Source organism: Ursus maritimus, unplaced genomic scaffold, assembly GCF_017311325.1.
Source record: "Ursus maritimus isolate PB19 unplaced genomic scaffold, ASM1731132v1 scaffold_32, whole genome shotgun sequence".
Lineage (NCBI taxonomy): Eukaryota > Metazoa > Chordata > Mammalia > Carnivora > Ursidae > Ursus > Ursus maritimus.
This window is the reverse complement of record NW_024425786.1, coordinates 17,111,570-17,132,635: the sequence shown is the minus strand read 5'-3', so window position 1 is coordinate 17,132,635 and position 21,066 is coordinate 17,111,570. Positions and strand designations below refer to the sequence as shown.

General features: G+C 36.3%; 1 protein-coding gene across 5 annotated transcripts in view; it reads left to right on the top strand.

Annotated features, from left to right (window-relative positions):
- HNRNPR (heterogeneous nuclear ribonucleoprotein R) overlaps positions 1-15,726 on the top strand; it is a 32,961-nt gene extending 17,235 nt beyond the window's left edge. For 3 of the 5 annotated variants that reach the window (XM_040618954.1, XM_040618952.1, XM_040618951.1), the window contains 6 exons: positions 2,588-2,764; positions 4,371-4,506; positions 7,182-7,396; positions 11,707-11,856; positions 14,185-14,306; positions 14,443-15,726. In XM_040618954.1, coding sequence (XP_040474888.1) covers positions 2,588-2,764; positions 4,371-4,506; positions 7,182-7,396; positions 11,707-11,856; positions 14,185-14,306; positions 14,443-15,055 — 1,413 coding nt within the window. In that variant the 3' untranslated portion in view covers positions 15,056-15,726. The remainder of the gene's footprint in view (positions 1-2,587; positions 2,765-4,370; positions 4,507-7,181; positions 7,397-11,706; positions 11,857-14,184; positions 14,307-14,442) is intronic. The other 2 variants (XM_040618953.1, XM_040618955.1) reach the window with 1 other exon arrangement.
- The last annotated feature ends 5,340 nt before the right edge of the window (positions 15,727-21,066 follow it).

Sequence of the window (21,066 nt, the reverse complement as noted above, 5' to 3'; positions counted from 1 at the left end):
CTATTATATCTATGGTAGAATATTTAGGAAATATAATTAAAGAAAAAGAATAAGTTAGAACAGTTTTTCATGCATTGATAAATCACTATTAGTACTATTCACTACACAGTCATTCATATCTATTTATACATTTATATTCAAAAAACAAAAAAATGACATTGCTATTTATTGATGATTTGAGGTAAAATAAGGACAACCAAGAGGAAATGTTTCCAAATGCAGTTGGAAGTATAAAGTTAGGTTTCAGGATGTAGGTGTGAGAGATGACTGTATAGATATGGACTTGGGGGATGGATATGATCTTTGGAAGTGAAGGAAATACAGGGAAGATGAGATAGAGTCATAATTTTGGGAAATATGCAAACTTATTAGATGAATAGAAGAATGACTATGGAAAGGATAGGGAAATAATTAAAGGTAAAAAGACCAGGCTAGTGGAAGATTCTAAAAATTGAAGGGAAGAGAATTTTTAGGAGGCAACATCACCAATGTTATCGCTTACCGAGAAGGCAAGATGAGACTGAGGGAAAAAAGACTTGAATTAAGTCATTTGAAGTCCATTAGTGACATTTGGGCGCGCAGCTTAGTGTTGTTAGAGGAAGAAGCCAGTGTCGTAGTTGGAGAGCATAGACGCCAAGGGCTCTTCAGAGTGAGTTTTTGTTAGAAATACGGTTCTGTAGCGATACTGCTCTGATGATGCCTTAGATGTCTTACACTTTGTAGCTGCACAGTACTAAGGATGTGGTAGATGGGTTGAATAACTGCATGAATAAAATGAAACAGACATGGCCATGTGTTCAAAGCATTTGAAAGTGAGAGGAAAGATAAATGGGTAAATGTTTCTTTCTTTTTTTTTTTTTTTGCATATTGTTTTGTTGTGGGAGATCTGGCATGTTTGGAAGGATGTACTTAGCAAAATAAGAGAGTCGAAGAAATAAAAGTTGGCAGTTATTTCCGGGAGAAGGTGGTGTGAAGAAATGGGCTTAGTTATTATGGTTAAGAAGTTAACCTTGGAAAGGAAAGAAATCTCTTTTTCTGAGGTACGAAGAAGTAGAAATAGATTCTGAGAAAGTTCTAAGGCTGAGAGGAAAGAATATGAGGAAACCACTGATTGTTCCACATGATCTCCTTGGAATGACTTAGTGAATGAAGATTGGAGACTTTAAGGAGACAGAAGGATTGAATAGCTGTTGTGTGAGAATGCTCCTAGGGATTCAAAAGAAGTTTTACCAGACAACAGTGAAGGTAAATCTAATTACTTTGAAAAGGATTGTCTTAGCACAGTTACAGAGCTTAACGTCAGAAACTTAATATCCAGTAATAATTTGGGCGTCTTTTGAATTGCTGTTTCATTTATCAGGTCATTTTTCAGAATATGAAATGTTGACGTAGATGAGTTTCACTAGAAAATTCATCTCTAGGGACACCTGGGTGGCTCAGTGGGTTAAACATCTGCCTTTGGCTCAGGTCATGATCCCGGTGTCCTGGGATTAAGTCCCCCATTGGGCTCCTTGCTCAACAGGGAGCCTGCTTCTCCCTTTGCCTGTCGCTCCCCCTGTTTGTGTGCGCGCTCTCTCTCTCTCTCTCTGACAAATAAATAAAAAAATTCTTTAAAAAAAAATTCATCTGTAATGTAGACACTGACTTACTCTTTAAGGCTGTGGGTTGGGGGGGCGGCCTGGGTGGCTCAGTCAGTTAAATGTCCCACTGTTGGTTTTGGCTCAGGTCATGATCTGAGCAAGGGTCCTGAGATCCAGCCCTGTGTCTGGCTCCCTACTCAGTGGGGAGTCTGCTTGAGATTGTCTCCCTTTCTCTCTTAAATAAATAAATAAATCTTTAAATAAAGACTGCATGCGGATTGCAAATGTTTGAACGTCAAAGATTGTCTTTAGTGTTGCTGACATGGTGGAAGCTTGAAGAAATTGTGGTCTGATATTAAATACCGAGAAGATTTTTGATTGTTTAATTTTAATTTATTGTATATTATAATTGAACCCTTGTTAGATAATTTTTTTAATTACTTTTTTTAAGAGTTACGTATTTGAGGGGGAGAGAAAGAGCGCACGTGGGGCGGAGGGGCAGAAGGCGAGAGAAACTTAAGCAGGCTCCATGCTGAGCATGGAGCCCGCCACAGGGCCCGATCTCAGGACACTGAGATCATGACCTGAGCCGAAATCAAGATTTGGGCACTCAGCTGACTGTGCCACTCAGGCACCCCTAGAGTTGAGAAAACGTCTTTATTCAATTATTGTTTTTATAAAAATGCAGATATCATATTTCTCAAAGTTACATACATGTATCCTTTATTCTGTGTTTATGTGAGAAAAAGAGAAACTAAAGAATTTAGAGTTTGTATAGATTTTGCACACTCTTATTAATAGTTTCCATTTTTCAGCATAGAATATTGTTCTTTGTTAGTGACCCTAAGGTCGTTATAATAAACATCAGGGTTAACTCCTAAAGATTCAAATTGTCCTCATTCCTCCTTAACCATCTTTGTGCCCCTAGCCCCTTAGAAGAAAGGTTGTTGGGCTTTATGGCTCTAAAATGCTTACATTGGGATTCTAATACAAAGATTTTATTTCAGGTCTTTGTAGGTAAAATACCAAGAGATTTATATGAGGATGAGTTGGTACCCCTTTTTGAAAAGGCTGGTCCCATTTGGGATCTACGTCTTATGATGGATCCACTGTCTGGTCAGAACAGAGGGTATGCGTTTATCACCTTCTGTGGAAAGGAAGCTGCACAGGAAGCTGTTAAACTGGTATGTGATAAACAAATACCCATTGTTTAGTGGCAGATCACCTCATTTTAAAATGTTTGCCATTAACATTGTTTCATTTTCTTTAGTATTTGCTTTGCATGGTTAGATGTTGATAAAGTTGATATGTGACCTTTGCTCTTTTGCTCTATTATTCTGATTATAAAAGTAAAAAAGAATGAAAATACCCGAGAAATAATGTGTTAGAGAAAGTCTCCCAGGATTCTAGTAAGTTATTTATTAGATTGGTTAGTATCTAAAGTTTCATTTGAATATTTGGCTTCTGCAGTTCTCTCTTTGGATTTTAGGCAAAAAAGATGTGAATTGTTACTGTTAAACTTTAGGACAAGATTCTTAAAAGTGTAATGAAGGCTGGGATGGATCCCGGAGAACATAACCGGGGGACAGTGACTTTTAGGACACAATTCAGGAAATGATTGAGACTCTTTTATTTTTGTCACAACCTAATCATACAATTTATTTCCTAGGTATATGTTCATTTCTGTATTTTGTTTTCAGGCCCTTCAGTCTTCTCTGTCCTCAATCTTTTCTCTCCTTTTTAACTATATTATAGCCCATTTTCTGTAATCTAGTAACTTCCTTTTACCCTTTGCACTTCGTAGTACAATACTACTGCTCCTAGTAGTAATAGTAGTAGTAGTAGTAGTTGTAACAGTTCTGCAAATGAGAATTATCTTCATGCCTGTGTCGGTACAGCCATCTCAGTAACTTAAGTTAGCCGTGGCACTGTTCTGCATACTCTTCCCAGACATTGAAAAGCCTCACTTTGTCTAGTTCCAGTCCTTATAGGGCTTTTGGTTTCATTAATCACTTCTAAATTAGTTCCACTTCTAGCTTGACCCAGATTTTAGTTTTTATTAAGAACTTTTCTTTCCAACTTGTTTTTATTGAGAAATTGTCAAAGCTTTATAATTTTCGGCAACGTATGGATGATTTTTATTTTTTAGTAATCACATATCTTTTTAGTAAGCTAATGGGTAAGTAATGTTAAAGCCTAAGAAGCTGAAGTTTATCAAGGAAACTATGGCCATAGTGATTTAAATAAAGCCTTTTTTATTTCCTATCATTTTTTATAATTTTGAAGGTATTGTGTTTGATATGCAGTTTAAAACTTCTCATGTATACCTTCAGAATACTGTGTTTTGTGTAGAATGTGAAGTTCTTCTGAATTTCTTTTTACTGATTATGCATAGTTGTGACTCTGTTGTTACTTTGCTTTTGGCTTATCTGTATCTAATTTTATCTCCAAGGATCCTGAATGATCAGTCTTGGGTACTTTTTCTGAAATTCTCTGGAAAATTTCTCAGATAGATAACATTGAAATATGATGTAAAGTATTTTAAAAAATAAAGTGAATAACTGAGTCATTTATATCCAGAAGAACAGTGAAAGTTAACAAAACCAAACTAAGACGAGAGGCCATAACAAGTTTTAAAATACACATTTTTATAATGGTAAGCATGAGGGGACTCGGTGAGTTTATGAAGCAGGAAGTATTTGACCTTATATTGTTGAATTTTTTAGATTGAGATCAGTTGTCCTGAGTTTGGGATGGTTGTGGGGTATCTGGTTCTTTTCTCCCTTGCAGTGTGACAGCTATGAAATTCGCCCCGGTAAACACCTTGGAGTGTGCATTTCTGTGGCAAACAACAGGCTTTTTGTTGGATCAATTCCGAAGAATAAGACTAAGGAAAATATACTGGAAGAATTCAGTAAAGTCACAGGTAAAACAAAAATGTATTTAGTAGAAGTTAGTTTTGAGAAATCTGTGGTACTATTTATAAGTAAAAAAAAAGGAAGTGTATATTAATCTAAAAATTCAAATCTTCAGTGTCTATAAATTGCCTCTCTGCTTTACAGTGGTTTGGTCTAAGCATGTTCCCTTATATTCGTAATTTCTTGGAATGTCCCCTTACGTCTGTGCCTTAATTGATTCTTAGCTTTTGCCAGAGTCTTTCCCTTGTAGCCCTCCAGTAAAGACTTCCCGACAGTCAGTGTGCTTTAGGGCCAAGAGGATGAGAGTTCTTATCCTCTTCCTTCCTGTTGCCTTGTCTAGATCAGATTTTTCAAAATTTCCAATTCTAAATCCCTGGAATTGATGGAGAAGTACATTTTACATCACAGGGCTATCTACATTTATAACTGAAACAAATTTAACAAAACTGTACTTTCACTTATTTTACATGATTTAGTGTGATCTCTCCTGTTTCTCCTGTTTCATTTTTTTAAAACGTGGGTAGAGATACACTCATGCTAGCCAAGGTTTAAAAAAAACACTGATTTAGACCATTACTTCTCCCCATAAAAACCATGATTTTGTCCTCCAGATAAACTGTCCTTCCTCCTTCCTTGATGCTGTCATCCATTGCTCTTCTGGAGTCAGTCTTTCATTAACTGAAGATTGCTTTTGGCTCATAGTCTTTTTCTTCTGCCCTAAATTCACTTATTTGTAGTACCGTTAACATGTACATGGATGACTGTCCAATCCCCTAGCCTCCTGATTTTTTGACCACCTCATCTCCGGTTCTTTACTTCAGCTCCCCCACATCCAGATCACATTCTGGATCTTGCTGCCAGAAATTCTGCTCACTCCAAAATCTTGATTTCTAGCGTTCTACTTTGTCGTAACCACTGCCACTACCCATTACAGTTGTGTCGGTCGCATGCTCTAGATGGTGCAGTTCTTTGACCTCATCACTTTATTACCTGTCAGCTCCTTTCTGGCTTCTTACCCATTTATTCATTCCTTCAGCAGGTGTTTATCCAGTGCCTATTAAAGTGGTGGCATTGTGCTATGTGCTGGGATACAATGGTGAATAAGATCTGTTTTCTGCCCGTGTAGAGCTTACATTCTGGGAAAGGAGATAAGACAAAAAAATTAAATATTTGTACACTGTGGTAAGCACTGAGAAGAGGGAAATAAAGGATACTTAGCTAGAGAACAGCTATTATCCCTGTTTTGATGGTTATGGAAGGCTTTTCTGATACGATGACATTTCACGCAAAACCAGAAGAATGAGGAGGATGTAGCATACATACAAAGAGCAGAGGGATGTGCATTCCAAGAGAGCAACATCTGCCCAGTCTCTGAGGCAAGAAAGAACTTGGTGTATTACAGGAACTGAGAGAAGGCCAGTGTTGTTAAAATTACTGTAGAATTAAGGGTAGAATTAGATGAATTAGGCAAGGCTTTTGTGGACCTTGTAAGGAGTTTAGATTTAATTTTTGTAGAATGAGAAGGTATTTAAAGGTCTCAAGCAGGGAGTAACATCTGTTTCATGTTTACAGAATATTATCTCTCCTGCCATATAGATAATGGTTTAGAGGGGCTTAAGAGTAGAAGCTAATCAATTAGTTGAGGCTATCACAGTAGTTTGGATAGAAGATTGGACTTAGGGTAATAGTCGTGAAGGTGGAAAGAAGTAGATGGGCTCTGAATTGGGTAGGGGAGTAAAGGAAGAAATCCAAGAATGAGGCTTCAATTTCTGGCTTGAGAACCAGGAGGTGGTACTATTTATTAGATATGTAAGTAGAGAAGACAGATTTGGGGAGTGGTGACTGCGTTTTGGACATGCTAAATTTGAAATGTGTTTAAGTGTGGGCTAGAAATAAAATGTAAGCATTTTTAAAGATACAGATAGCTTTTAAAAGTACCAACTAGCTGATATTACTTAGAACATATGTGGAAAGATGAGAGCACAGGACTAAGACCAGAGGGACACCAATATTTAGCAATCATTTTCTTTTTTTTTTTTTTTTAAGATTTTATTTATTTATTTGAGAGAGAGAGCATGAAAGATTCGGCATGAGCTGGGGGTGGGGGGCAGAGGAAGAGGGAGAGAGAGAAGCAGACTCCCCGCTGAGCAGGGAGCTCGACGTGGGGCTCAATCCCAGGACCTCGGGACCATGGCCTGAGCTGAAGGCAGACGCTTAACCGACTGAGCCACCCAGGTGCCCCAGCAATCATTTTCATTCTTGGTAAAGTAACTTTTAAGTTAGATCCAAGGATGATTTTTGGTTACGATTACTTGGTTGAATGTAAGTTCTTTTGAATTTATATTAATAGTTTGGTTTTTAAATTCCTTGGTAGTGTTTTCATAAATTACAAGGTCATGTTATATCAAACACTCTAAAATATGGTAGAACGTTATACATCAGAATACAGTAACTAGACCTGTTGTTTATGGCTGTGCCCTCAGGACCCTTCCAAAATTAAAAAGGAACATAAAATGTTGTTTCACAACCCATATCTAACAATGCTGATTTAATTGTCTACTAGGTAATTAGGGAATCATTTTGAGGCTTCTTCAATATTTTTTTGCTCTTCGGCAAATGGATTTAGGTCTGCCTAATCACTAGATGTGTGGTGGATGCTTTTGGCTTATATATCTGGCTGTTGGTTTAACAGAGGGTTTGGTGGACGTTATTCTCTATCATCAACCCGATGACAAAAAGAAGAATCGGGGGTTCTGCTTCCTTGAATATGAGGATCACAAGTCAGCAGCACAAGCCAGACGCCGGCTGATGAGTGGAAAAGTAAAAGTATGGGGAAATGTAGTTACAGTTGAATGGGCTGACCCTGTGGAAGAACCAGATCCAGAAGTCATGGCTAAGGTAAATGCAGTTGCTTGGGATGGGAGTGAGATTATTACTGAAATTTTGTACTCAGAGTAAAGCTCAACTTTTAAAAGTTTTGTGATAGAGATTATAGCTCTTGATCTTAATTCTAGGATCTGCTTTAATACCAAACTTAACTGTCAGTCTGGGTATCTAGAAGTTAAATTAATCATCCCTTTTCTTGGAGATTAAATGTGCAAAAGGAACTGAAATGAAATTCCTTTAAGTATTTCCATATACATTGAGAATTTGTTTAGGGTTAGGCACTAGGAGGGATACAGAGGTATAAAAAAAGATAGGGTCTTGTTGAATAAAGACAGAAGTAATGATTTTTGGAGATTATGATTTGCAGTCTTCATTGACCATACTATGACTTTTATTACATTGCCATTGAAAATATTTTATCTAGATTTATAGCTGATTTTTCTTTTTCTTTTTCGTCTTTTTAATTTAATGATTAAGTTCCCTTAGACTGTCATCTCCATGAAGAAAGGCGCAAAGGGTTATCATGTTTGCTGTTACGTGATGGTGGCAAAATACGCATGGCGGGTCCTGTGGCAGGCCCTCACTTTTCTCCTAAGCCTTATACTTGCATTGTTGTGATCTCTGTCTGGTAAATAATGGTGCCATGAGTCCTGATTGTTAGGCTTTCCTTTGGGTGACTCCTGGAATTGAAGGGACTCATCAGAGTTGCATCTCTGCTGTTTTTAGTGAATTTTTGAGTATTTTGGTGTGTCTCTTCCCTTCTTGGTTAGGCAGCAACTCTGTGATGACCATAAATTAGTGGTTGAATTCTCCTAGACTGAGAAATCTTTCTTTAAAACTTTTTATTCCAGGTTCTGAGCAGGTAGTCTTCACTCTAATTAGTTTGGAGGAGAGCCCCAGTTTATACCAGTGTGGTCAAGTTCTGTAGGCAGAGACATCTTTGGGTTAGAGAAGATGACCGAGAATGAACCAGAGAGGCTCTCAGATGTGTTGCTCAGTGTCTGTTTCTTATATTCCTTGAATAGATTGTGTTAAGGAAAGGGACTGGGAATTTAAATAGCTCTGATTTTCTTTATTTTTATTTTTTACTAACTTGATTTTAATTCCATTTGTTTCTTCTAATAAAATTGTGACTTTGGGCAAACCTATTGAGCTTGGATGTCATCTATTTTATTGGAGCTGGATAAATCTTTTAAGAACCCTTATAATTTTGAACTGTCTTGTAGAAACTGAGTAGAGTTTGTTTTGCTTTTTCTGTAAAAGCCTGTTTAAAATATCAGTATAGATATATTACACATCAAGAGAGGCGAATAAAATTCTCAGAAAACTAAAGTATAGTATAGCTGGTGATTTGTTCATCAGTACTTTTCACATACCTCTTGTAACCTTTCAGATTGAAATGCATCCTAAATTTTTACAGGGTTAGAAGACCTCAACATTTTATTCTAGGGACTATTCTTCCTGGATCATAAACAACTTTCAGAATGAAAAGAAGGCCTCTGTAAACTTGAATAATACTGATTGAATAAATTTGATTGACTATACTGATTCCTTTATTGTTTTCTAAGTTGGGAGGTGGGTGTTCTACCCTTCTGATGTTAACATTATCAGTGTTCTAATTCATTGAAGATTTTTTTGCCAAGTTGGGTCAATTTTATAATCAACCAAAACCTAAGAGCCTGCATGTATCTTTCTTAAGGGGGCTTTTTTCCTATTGAATGTTTTAAACAAACTTTCCACAGGTAATTTTTATATAGTGTGTTTTGGTTTCATCTCAAAAAAGAATAAAAGATCTGTGTTGAGTTTAAAAAAAAAAAAAGTAAATAAGCTGAGGCCTGCGTACTGTGGAGTTTGATCTCTACGCCAACACTGCAAAAATAAAGAGGGTGGTGGTGGACAGTGTTAGATTCCCCCCCTTGGATTAATACCTTCCCCCTAATAATTTTTATTCATATACCCATTTATCTGAGGCAACAGTTTGTTCAGTGGTTGTGTTAAGTTTTTTCTTTGAATATGTAGTATGGTTCCTTAGTTCAAAAATCAAAATTACTTGGAAAGGTATAGACAAAGAAGTCCCACTTCTACCTAGCTCCATCTGCTGTGTTCCCTTGTCCCCAATACACACCCAGTTTTAGTAGTCTCTAGTTTATCTCTTAGTGCTTTCTTAGGCAGATACAGGCAAATATGAGTATTTATTCTTAACTCTTCCGACTTTTTACGTGGTGGTTACAGGTAACCTATTGCGTTCACTGATCTGTATTTGCTTTATTCACTATCCTAGTTCATTAGCTCTAAGGTAGTATACCGTTATTATGTGTACCACTAAGAAATTATTAAATGTTGACAATTAAATTATGACACAGTGCATGTGACATTGATTGTAAGTTGGATCCCTATTTCAGAGATGTAAAAAAGGGAAAAAATGCCTTACCAACAGTGTATCTTGGCAGTCTCTTCATATCCGCTCTTAGAGCCTTACTCATTTTTTATGGCTACGTAATATTCCATCGTGTGAATATACTATACTGTATTCAAGTGGCTGGGCATTGGGTTGTTTCTAATCTTTTATTATTACAATACTGTGGTGAATGAGCTTGTATCTTGTTAGTTGATAAAAGTGCAGATGTATCTGTAGGATAGATTCTCAGAGATAGACTTGTGGGCCACAGAGTACATGCATCTGTAATTATTAAGATATTGCCATATTCCCCTGTACCGTTTTACCCTCCCACCAGCAAAACACAAGGGGCCCACTTTCATCATCCTTGTCAAAATAGTGTATGATCATATTTTTGGATTTTGCCAGTCTGGTAAATGATATATCACAAAGCCATTATGGTTTGCTTCTCTTACTGTACATGGGTTTAAGTTTTTAATATGGTGAAGGGCCATTTGTGTTTCTTTGTATGAACCTCGTATTCATGAATTTTGCATATCTTTCTATTCACTTTTCCACTGAGCTTTTTCTTATTTTCTGGAGCTCTGATATAAAAAAATAGAGATTAACTCTTTGTGGTAGAAGTCATTTGTCTTTTGGCTCCACTTCTGGCATTTTTTGCCATGTGAAAGCCATTTATTTCTAGTAGTTGAATTTTATCACTCCTTTATATAATAGATTTTAAATTACAAAACCTTCCTTGGAACAATGTTACGTAAAGGAATTACCTTTTCTTTTCTTTTCTTTTTTTTTTTTTAAGATTTTATTTATTTATTTGACAGCGAGCGAGCATAAGCAGGGGGAGTGGCGGGCAGAGGGTGGAGGAGAAGCATGCTCCCCACTGAGCAGGGAGCCCGGTGCTGGGCTCAATCCTAGTGCCCCGAGATCAGGGCCTGTGCCGAAGGCAGATGCTTAACCAATTGAGCCACCTAGGTGCCCACCTTTATTTTCTTCTAATATTTTTCAGTCTTTCCCCATCTCTACCCCTGTCCACCCCTTTTAAAATTTTTTCTCTATTTGGAGTTTAGCCTGGTACATAGTCTGAGGTCTGAATCCAACTTTTGTTTTTTAAGATTTTAAGTAATCTTTACACCCAACATGGGTCTCGAACTCACGACCCTGAGATCAAGAGTCACATGCCTCTCTGAGCCAGCCAGGCACACCCCCCCCCCCAGTTTTATTTTTATCCAGGTGAACACTACACTGATTTAAGCATTATAGTTTGTTGTATCTGTTAGGGCTAGTCTCTGAATTTTGTTTTTATTTTTTCTTTTCTGACTATTCTTGTTTATTTTTTCATACAAACTTTAGAATTAGCTTACTCAGTTCTGGTGGGGAGCAAAACCCCAAAACATGTTGTTTTCAGTTGGTACTTAGGGTCCTGTTAAATTTGTGAATTAACTAATTACCTGCTGGCTCCTTGAAGGTTCTGTTCACAGTGTTAGGTACTTTATTTTTATTTATTTATTAAAAAAAAATTTTTTTTTAACAATTTATTTATTTGACAGAGCACAAGTCGGGGGTACCAGCAGAGGGAGAGGGAGAAGCAGGCTCCCCGCTGAGCGGAGAGTCCGATGTGGGGCTTGATCCCAGCACCCTGGGATCATGACCTGAGCCAAAGGTAGACACTTAACTGACTGAACCACCCAGGCACCCCAGTGGTAGTTACTTTAATGACAGGGCAGGAGAAGGAACCGATAATCTATAGAAGTTGGTAACTGACAGAATAATTTTCTTGGCAATTTTTATACTTCTATGATGCGCCTTTATTATTTAATGTTTTTGAGAAGGAAAGCCTGTTGTGAGCATAGAAAGAAATACTTTAACATAAGACTTCAGCTAACATTGAATAGCCAATGCCAATTTTGTGTATTTGTTATATTAGGTGAAAGTTTTATTTGTGAGAAACTTGGCTACTACAGTGACAGAAGAAATACTGGAAAAGTCATTTTCTGAATTTGGAAAACTCGAACGAGTGAAGAAGTTGAAAGATTATGCATTTGTTCATTTTGAAGACAGAGGAGCAGCTGTTAAGGTAGAGATTTTGAAATTTTGCTTCTGGATATTTGAATTTTGTTGTTGAAACTTGCTAAACACATAAAATGACTTTAAAAACTGAAATAAAATTGGTTTTCAGCTTTTGCCGAACTCTGGAACTTTCTTTTAATAATCTGTGAAGTGATAGTAGTGTAACAGGTAAGATTTCATATTTCAGAGCCTGATTATTACTAACTGGGTTTGTGATTTCAGGCAAGTTATTTTTAATCTCTGTATTGTTTTTGTCAACCTAAGATCTGATAGCATGATGCCCTGGAAACACTGCAGGGTATAGTAATGAGCTGCTATACATGGTAAACAGGTAATGAGTCGTATTATAACTGCTTTGTTTACCTTGGTTTGTGGGCCTGTGAAAGACCCAGAGCAGCGTACGTGACTTCACACACAGCACAGCATATCGAATTCAGCAGATTGGTTCTGAGAGAGTGGTTAGTTCTTCATAGATTTGCCTTTCTTCAGTCATTGCAGAATTCTAATAGTATTAACTGTGTTGCTGGTTTCAGTAGTTGTTAGAGATCTTGCATATAATAGTCAATTTGATGATGTATTGAAAAGTGTGAAAAAAGTATTTTCATGTGGTGGCTAGTGGGTAAAACCTGAGTACCTGTGCTGTTTTCTGCCAAGAATGGATCTTTCGTGGGTAAAATTTGTAGTTTCTTGTTCCTCTCACATTTCCGAGTGGGGGAGAGAAGCAAGACACTTAACAAAAGCTTTTTTATGTATTTGGGAAAGTAGGTTCAGAATCCACAGGGACTCACTCAGGCCTGGTCCTTTCTCTGCATGGTCTGTTGGGATGGTGGCCCCTCTAATTTGAGCAGTTTCTGTTTCTTGCCCAGGATATTTGCTTTAAAGTGTGCCTTATAGAATCTTTGGACTAGTTAGAATTTATTGGCTTGCTTTTTGATGAAAGCTAATTGGTGAGATGGCATTGCTTATAAAATTCACAGCTTAGTGCATAATTTAATGCTTGGTTTCTGAAATTGCCAGTGGTATGAAACACGGATAACTAATTCATACCTTCAAAATACTCCTTTTCATTCAGTTGTTACTAAATAACTGGTTGTCTCTAATTGAAAAGAAGTATAAAAACTGGTAGGGTGGTTTGCCAAAGAAGTCTGTGAAATTACAGAATGTGTCAGCAACTGGGAAGCTTCTGTGGACTTACTTAGTTGCTTTAGGTGAAGTAGCCAAAAGCTAATGTGGTAAAGGGGAGCAGTTAGCACGTGGAGGGGGACTGATTTAATCTTTGTCTAGATGCTTGTAAATCTCTGAATGTTCTTTATGGATCGGGCATTTTATTCTGTTTGTCCAGAGAGCAGAAGGTTGTGTAGGGAAGCAGAAAGGCTGTGGCGAGTAGGTGTGATATTTTGTTCCTGAGTTACTTGAACTTGGATGTATGGCAGAGGCGGTTAGGGGAACAACATAGATAAAGGGCTAGAGCATAGGATGCTTTTGATGACTGCTTTCCAGGTGAATGCTCAAGTCTTCATTAGTCCTGTTCTGGGCTCTGCTCTTAACTGTTCAGGTGAAGTATGTTCTGGGTGAAGTGTTGGGGGGGAAGCCTAGGCATTTTTGGTCGGTATCTTGTTCAGTTTCACTGATAACCTCATTCAATAACCTCATTTGTCTTTCAAGTCTTTAAGATTTTTATGGAAGAGCAGTTTCAGAGTTACATATTGAACGCCATGTTTTTATTTTAAAATTTGAATCCTGAAAAGTTTGTGTTAATTATGGCACTTTTTCCAGATGTGGATTTGCTTCTTTGGTATGGCTCAGCCTTGAGGGATTGGTTATTTGGAAGTAAGCAGTGATAGGCGGCTCTGTAAGCCCTTTTATCTTTTTATTTTATTTATTTATTTATTTTTTTAAAGATCTTATTTATTTATTTGACAGAGACAGCCAGCGAGAGAGGGAACACAAGCAGGGGTAGTGGGAGAGGAAGAAGCAGGCTCCCAGCGGGGGAGCCTGATGTGGGGCTCGATCCCAGAACGCCGGGATCATGCCCTGAGCCGAAGGCAGATGCCTAATGACTGCGCCACCCAGGCGCCCCCCTTTTATCTTTTTACATATAAGAGTAGGACATCAGTTTTGTTTTCAATATAATCTTACACGTAAGAAGGTAAGATTGAGGGAAATAAGTACTTTGTATTTTTTTTCTTCATGGCTAGATTCTTTTGCCAATTAAAATAGTTGTGAGGTAAATTGTTTATTAATTGTATTAAATCGCACAGGTATGTCTATGTAATAATGTCTTGAAGTACTGTTTTTACCTGTAAAATAAATTTATTTTTGTAATTTTGTATAGGCCATGGATGAAATGAATGGCAAGGAAATAGAAGGGGAAGAAATTGAAATAGTCTTAGCCAAGCCACCAGACAAGAAAAGGAAAGAGCGCCAAGCTGCTAGACAGGCTTCCAGAAGCACTGCGTGAGTCTATATTTTAGTAATTTCATCTCTGAACAAAGAATAAGTTGTTAATAGAGATCAACTTAATAAAAAATTCAGGAATAGTCTTGAAGTAAGCTAACTTGTTTTTTCTTTTCTCCCTTCCCTCCATTGCTAGGTATGAAGATTATTACTATCACCCTCCTCCTCGTATGCCACCTCCAATTAGAGGTCGGGGTCGTGGTGGGGGGAGAGGTGGATATGGCTACCCTCCAGATTACTATGGCTATGAAGATTACTATGACGATTACTATGGTTACGATTATCACGACTATCGTGGAGGCTATGAAGATCCCTACTACGGCTATGATGATGGCTATGCAGTAAGAGGAAGAGGAGGAGGAAGGGGAGGGCGAGGTGCTCCACCACCACCAAGGGGGCGGGGAGCACCACCTCCAAGAGGTAGAGCTGGCTATTCACAAAGGGGGGCACCTTTGGGACCACCAAGAGGCTCTAGGGGTGGCAGAGGGGGTCCTGCACAACAGCAGAGAGGCCGTGGTTCCCGTGGATCTCGGGGCAATCGTGGGGGCAATGTAGGAGGCAAGAGAAAGGCAGATGGGTACAACCAACCTGATTCCAAGCGCCGTCAGACCAACAACCAACAGAACTGGGGTTCCCAACCCATCGCTCAGCAGCCGCTTCAGCAAGGTGGTGACTATTCTGGTAACTATGGTTACAATAATGACAACCAGGAATTTTATCAGGATACTTATGGGCAACAGTGGAAATAGACAAGTGAGGGCTTGAAAATGATATTGGCAAGATCGATTGGCTCTAGATCTACATTCTTCAAAAAAAAAATTGGCTTAACTGTTTCATCTTTAAGTAGCAGTTTGCTGCCATTTGTATTGGGCTGAAGAAATCACTATTGTATATATACTCAAGTCTTTTTATTTTTTTTTTCCTCTTTTCATAAATGCTCTTGGACATTATTGGGCTTGCAGAGTTCCCTTATTCTGGGGGTTACAATGCTTTTATCGTTTCAGGCTTCATTTTAGCTTCAAAAACAAGCTGAGCACACTGTTAAATCATGATTTTGCAGAACCTTTGGTTTTGGACAGTTTCATTTTTTTGGATTTGGGATAGATTACATAGGAGTATGGAGTATGCTGTAAATAAAAATACAAGCTAGTGCTTTGTCTTAGTAGTTTTAAGAAATTAAAGCAAACAAATTTAAGTTTTCTTGTATTGAAAATAACCTATGATTGTATGTTTTGCATTCCTAGAAGTAGGTTAACTGTGTTTTTAAATTGTTATAACTTCACACCTTTTTGAAATCTGCCCTACAAAATTTGTTTGGCTTAAACGTCAAAGCCGTGACAATTTGTTCTTTGATGTGATTGTATTTCCAATTTCTTGTTCATGTAAGATTTCAATAAAACTAAAAAATCTATTCAAAACATTACCTATTTCAAATTCAATTGTGTCCTAAAACATTATTTTATTCGTAATCCTTTGCAAGGAATATTGTTTTCAAATTATAACTGCCTATGTGAGTGATCAAATTCATGCAAAATTTCTTGTCTATTCCAATATGTATCGTGGCTATCAGACTGAGGATTAGTCTAAATTCTAGTGTTTATTCCAAATAGCACTTTATTGATTGGTGTTCTTTCATAGTCTCTTCTAATTTTGAAATTTTATCCTTTATTTTTATAAAAACAGGTTCAAAGGCTTTTGAACATTCTTGCAGGCATTGGATAATTTGCGTTAAATAAAATGGGGTTGGGGAAGCAGACTGCAATTTATTTTTGACCCACATTCTTTCTATAAAGGATAATTTGTTGCCTGAAGACCTTATTTGCTGGATAAGTGAATGAATAACAGGAAAAAAATGTTAGTACTGTGGCGTCAATTGCACTGCGGACTAAACTTCAGTTGTAGTATACATGATCGTGACTACCACCTCAGTTACTGGTTTAGGAATATAATTTCCTATCACTATGTAAATTTTCTTTGAGAAGCACTCGTGCCTTATAAGAGAGGCTTAAAAATATCCGCTAGTCATACTTCCAACGTTCTGTTAATACCTCTTTTATTTTTTTACTACCCTCCTGGCTAAAGTTTTTGTTGGCCGAGTTATGACATCTATTTCCCTGTTTCCTTTAGAAATTCTGAATTATTGTAGTGACAGTTTTGCTTGAGAGTAAGAGGAACAAAAGAATCCAAACTTCACAGTGCAGAAAAGTCTGGATCACATTCAAATTACCATAAAAATTTCCCTTCCGTTTGACTTCTAGGTGGGTCTAAAATGTTTTTAATTAAATTATAAAAATAAGCCATTTAGGGAATAATTAAAATGGGCACACCTTTATTTTGTGTTTTGTTCCTGTTTGGTGTCTTTTATGATAGCAGTAATAGATCTCAGAATCATAAGCCAGTTAATAATTCCTTATGAGCAATTCCTTATGAGCATGCTTAGATCATATTTTGGGTTTCATGGCTTCTCTTTTGATTTTAAGTAAGAAAATTAACATTTCATTTCTCTTTAAAAGTATACTTATTATATAGTTCAGTAAGTTAACAGGCCTTATTAATACTCTTTTTGTGTTTTTGAAAACTCATAAAGGAATTATGTAGTCTCTTGTATAGTAGTTCCAAATTAACATGGGTATCTATTAGGTAAAGCTTAGATTCAGTTGGTTTTTCTTACGCCCATGTATGCAAGTAAAGACACCAAACATTCTTTAAATGCTGTTTTTAAACTTTGAAAATACAATTTGTAGTTATCCTAACTAAAAGCCCAAATTAGACTTAAATAAAATCCTGATTTTTCTTGGAAAGAAGAAAGCATCTACAAGTAAAATTTGATTTGTTTGTATTTCTTTAAAATTAGATGTTACCAGATACAAAGTTAATCATGAAGAAAATTAGGAATGGGTAAAGAAGTGATTCTGAAAAAGTAATTGATTGTGCTTCCCCTACCCATCCTAAAATATAAACCCTAGCAAAAGCATAAGACTAAACCTTGGATTCCATGTCAAAATCCTTTCCTTTAATTGCAAATAATATTTTACTCTCACCTATTAAAATATGTCTAAGAGATGTCCCTTTAATATTGCTGTATAGGTTTTTTGTAGCTATTTTATTTTGCAGAGAAACAACTTTTTGAACAGTAAGCCTCACTTTAGAGCTTTTTCCCTTGTTGACATCTTGTAAACTGTTGCTGTAGCAGCATTCAGAGAAAATCGATTCAGAGCTTAATTTTTCACAGAAATAAATCTAACAATCTAATACTTAAACCTGAAAAATGTCCATTCAAGAGATCTTCATTTTAGATTTTCATTAGGTGTTTTATTTTAATGAATTTTTTTTTTTAAATGAGTTTTGGGAAATTTAATTTCCTGCTCTTACACCATATTTTTTGTTCCCCAACCTAACTCATTTGTTTTTACTTACGAGCCTGCTACAGTAGTGTGTGTTGGGAAATATATTTACTTCATATTGAGGCTAGCCTCTTTGTAGGTACCCTCCTAACTGACCTAAATATACCCCTTCCCCGTAATGGAATGCTAATTTTTATTTGATCACTCATTTATAGCAGTTGCTTAAATGTATGTATTTAAATGACGGTGTTTTAATTTTTTAAAAGCAAAAAAGTTCTAATAAGTTGCCAGATTTCTAATAAATCCAAGTTTATTTGATCAATTGATATGGAAATTGAGTTACTATGGTTCTGTAGTTAGTTTTTTTAAGCAAAGAGTTCAGCATAATTGTTTTTCAGTTTTCTTAGTTACTGGGGTTATTCTGCATAAGAAAGCCCAATGCTTTCTGTTAGTAGACAATTTTTCTCTCATTTGAAATCTGACTTAGGAGGTGAACCCTCTTTTTAAAAAGATAAGCATGCATCAAAATAAATTCTATTTTAAATTCCAAACAAGAAAGAACATAAAATTCCATTCCTAGCATAAAGCCACATAATATTCTGGAAACTCATTACATCATTTGCCTCCTGCCCATTTGGATAATCATACCTACGTTTTATTAATTGTGTATTATTTGTAAAATCCAAAACCCTTCCAGTAAATACTTGCTATAAGGCTATTACATGTCAATTATAAAGACTTCTACATATGTTAAAATTTGCAGTTTTGATTTTTCAAAGAGAATTTTGTTATACTGAGCTATCCAGTATTCTTAAACCAACCAAAATATGTGGAAGAAATGTTAATGTTAGTGTTGTCCCTTATTGTGTGGCATCTCTTAAGTGAGCAGCTAAGAAAAAGCCTTATAGAAAGAGTGCACTGGATTTATAAGTGTGTTTATGTTTCTCTAAGAATGGGAGCTTCTGTTAACTTAGTTCTGAGTAAGCCCGTGAATTGGGTGACTGGCTAGAGAATTCAGAATGACAAATCCACTAACCAAGCATGTTTACTTTTGTACCAGAAGTTTGTCAATGAGTTCTGAATTTTGAAATGGAACCACCAAGCCTTAAAAATACTGCATATTTAATGTATTGGTCAGTAATTAATATAAATATTTAATTTGAAGTAGTTACTGTGAATCTTTCTAGAATAGTTTTTTTTTCTTTTTAAATATATATACTTATGTATTTTTTATTTAGAGGTTACCAGAAGCTCTGGGTTTTTTGTTTTGTTTTGTTTTTGTTTTTTAACCATTTTCAGATGTTATCCAGAAATCTGCAAGTGTACTTTTCCTGTTTTAACTCCTTCCTTTTATCACCTGACTATCAGGGAAGCGAGGTTGAGGCTGCCCTGACCTGACATGTCATGATGTCGACTTGCTAGGTGGGGTTCGCTGGGGACGATAACCAGTGGAATTGTTGGTAAGAAATTTTTTTTTTCCTATTTTTTTTTTATCAGTAGTGGGACATTAAGTGTGGGAGAATGCCCATATTTTATAAGTGGGCATTTATGTTGGCCTTGTAGACAAGTAAGACTTTAATATTAAATAATTTAGTTCTTAATAGGAACATATAATAACTACTTCATACTTTCTATTCTCAAATTACAGTTTAGCAGGAAAGGTCTGCAAGTATGAAGTAATAAAATACTCAGGGTGTTATTTTAGGTATTTGAAATAGATACTTTACAAGATTCTAAAGTCTTTTAGACAATAAATTTGCTTTATTTTACTGTGGTTTCAATCCCTCTAATATCTTTATTATGTTTGCATTTTTATTGGGCAGATGAGCACATAATGCATCTTAAGAGATGTTAATTGCACGCTGATAGTAGTAAAAGTTGAAGGGGTTAATAGGATGGAGGATTTAAACACTAGGAGAAATTATTTTTTAAATCTTTCAAAAAATTTTAACGTTGTAAAATGAGACTTAAAAGTTCTAGCAGTTTCACAAACAGGAGAGGGCTTGTTTTAAAAATACAATGATATAATGACTTTGGGTCAAGAGGACATTACATAGCTAAATATTAGAACCTTGAACATAGCAAAACCATAAATCTGTCATCAACTTGTGTTTTGTCTGAAACCCAGGACAGCTGTTGGGATTAGTAGGTATTGGTAGAATTACTCAATATTTAGATGATATTAAAGATTAAAATCTCTCATAGTATAGGATTCGTGATAGTAAAGTATAAATCAGGGCAATGAAATTTAATAACTAAGCATTTCTGACCACAACATATAAACAAATAATTGTAATATGACATAATCATTGATTAAAAATAATTATGCATATTCATGCCAGAAGACCCTCCTTAATATTCTTATGCCTCCTTGTTGGTTGAACGTATCAGTCTAGGAAAAATCTCTTAGGTGTTAAACGTGCTAGTCAGTCTCCTGAAATCTTGTCTGTAAGCTTGTTGTGGACTACTTGTAAATCGCTACAATGAAATTATATTTAAGAATTGCAGTGATTGCATCATTTTGTTAAGGTACTTGTTTCTCTTCTGACACATTTTATGTTGTACCAGTGATAGAAAAGATTATAAAAATTGCACTGATAATGTGCTCTTTGGAAAGCTTGATAGTAAGTAGTAGGAACACTCAGGTAATTCTGAGGGGTTCATCTTTGCAGCACAGTCTTCTTACTGGCTTTGATATACTAACAACAGAATGCATTTCATGGGATCAGGAAGGGAGACATTGCGGGGTGGGGGAAAGCTTAAATTCCTCAAATACAAACAAGGGCTTCATTTTATGTAGTAACTTTGTCAGGATCCCATAAACACTGCTTTTCTTGATTTCTCATTTATAATGGTTGAACAGAAGGAATGTCTCTAGCCTGTTCAGTAGCATAGGTAGAATTGTACTTTAACAAATCCTAAGATGTTTAGTACTATGTTATAAGGCTATTTCTATAATTGAGCTGAAAGCTCCTGTGAACATTACATTGCTATATGCATACAGTAATATGAGAATATTAAAGTAGGAACACTTGCAAGACCACTTAATCAGCAGTTTAATAAAAATCGTGCTTTTGGTACAGTGTTCAGGTACCATAACTGTATTGGAATATTTGTACAATGTTAAATATTTTTAATAAAATCTAACATGTTCAAAATGTTGTGTTGGTGATTTTGGGTGGGGTGTGATGGTTCTGATTATGCCAAACAGATTCAGTAGTTCTGTAATTGAGATTTTTGTGGTCAAATGGAGTTCTGTCTTCAAATTCAGTACTAGGTATCGGGTACCGCTTTGAAGGAAGACAGTGAAGGAGTGGGAAGGAGTAAAAATAAAAGCTGAACTTGAGGGGGTTTATTAAACTGTCAGGAAGTAGTTTTACTGGGGGTTAGATCTGGGTCTATAGGTTTAAGATGGG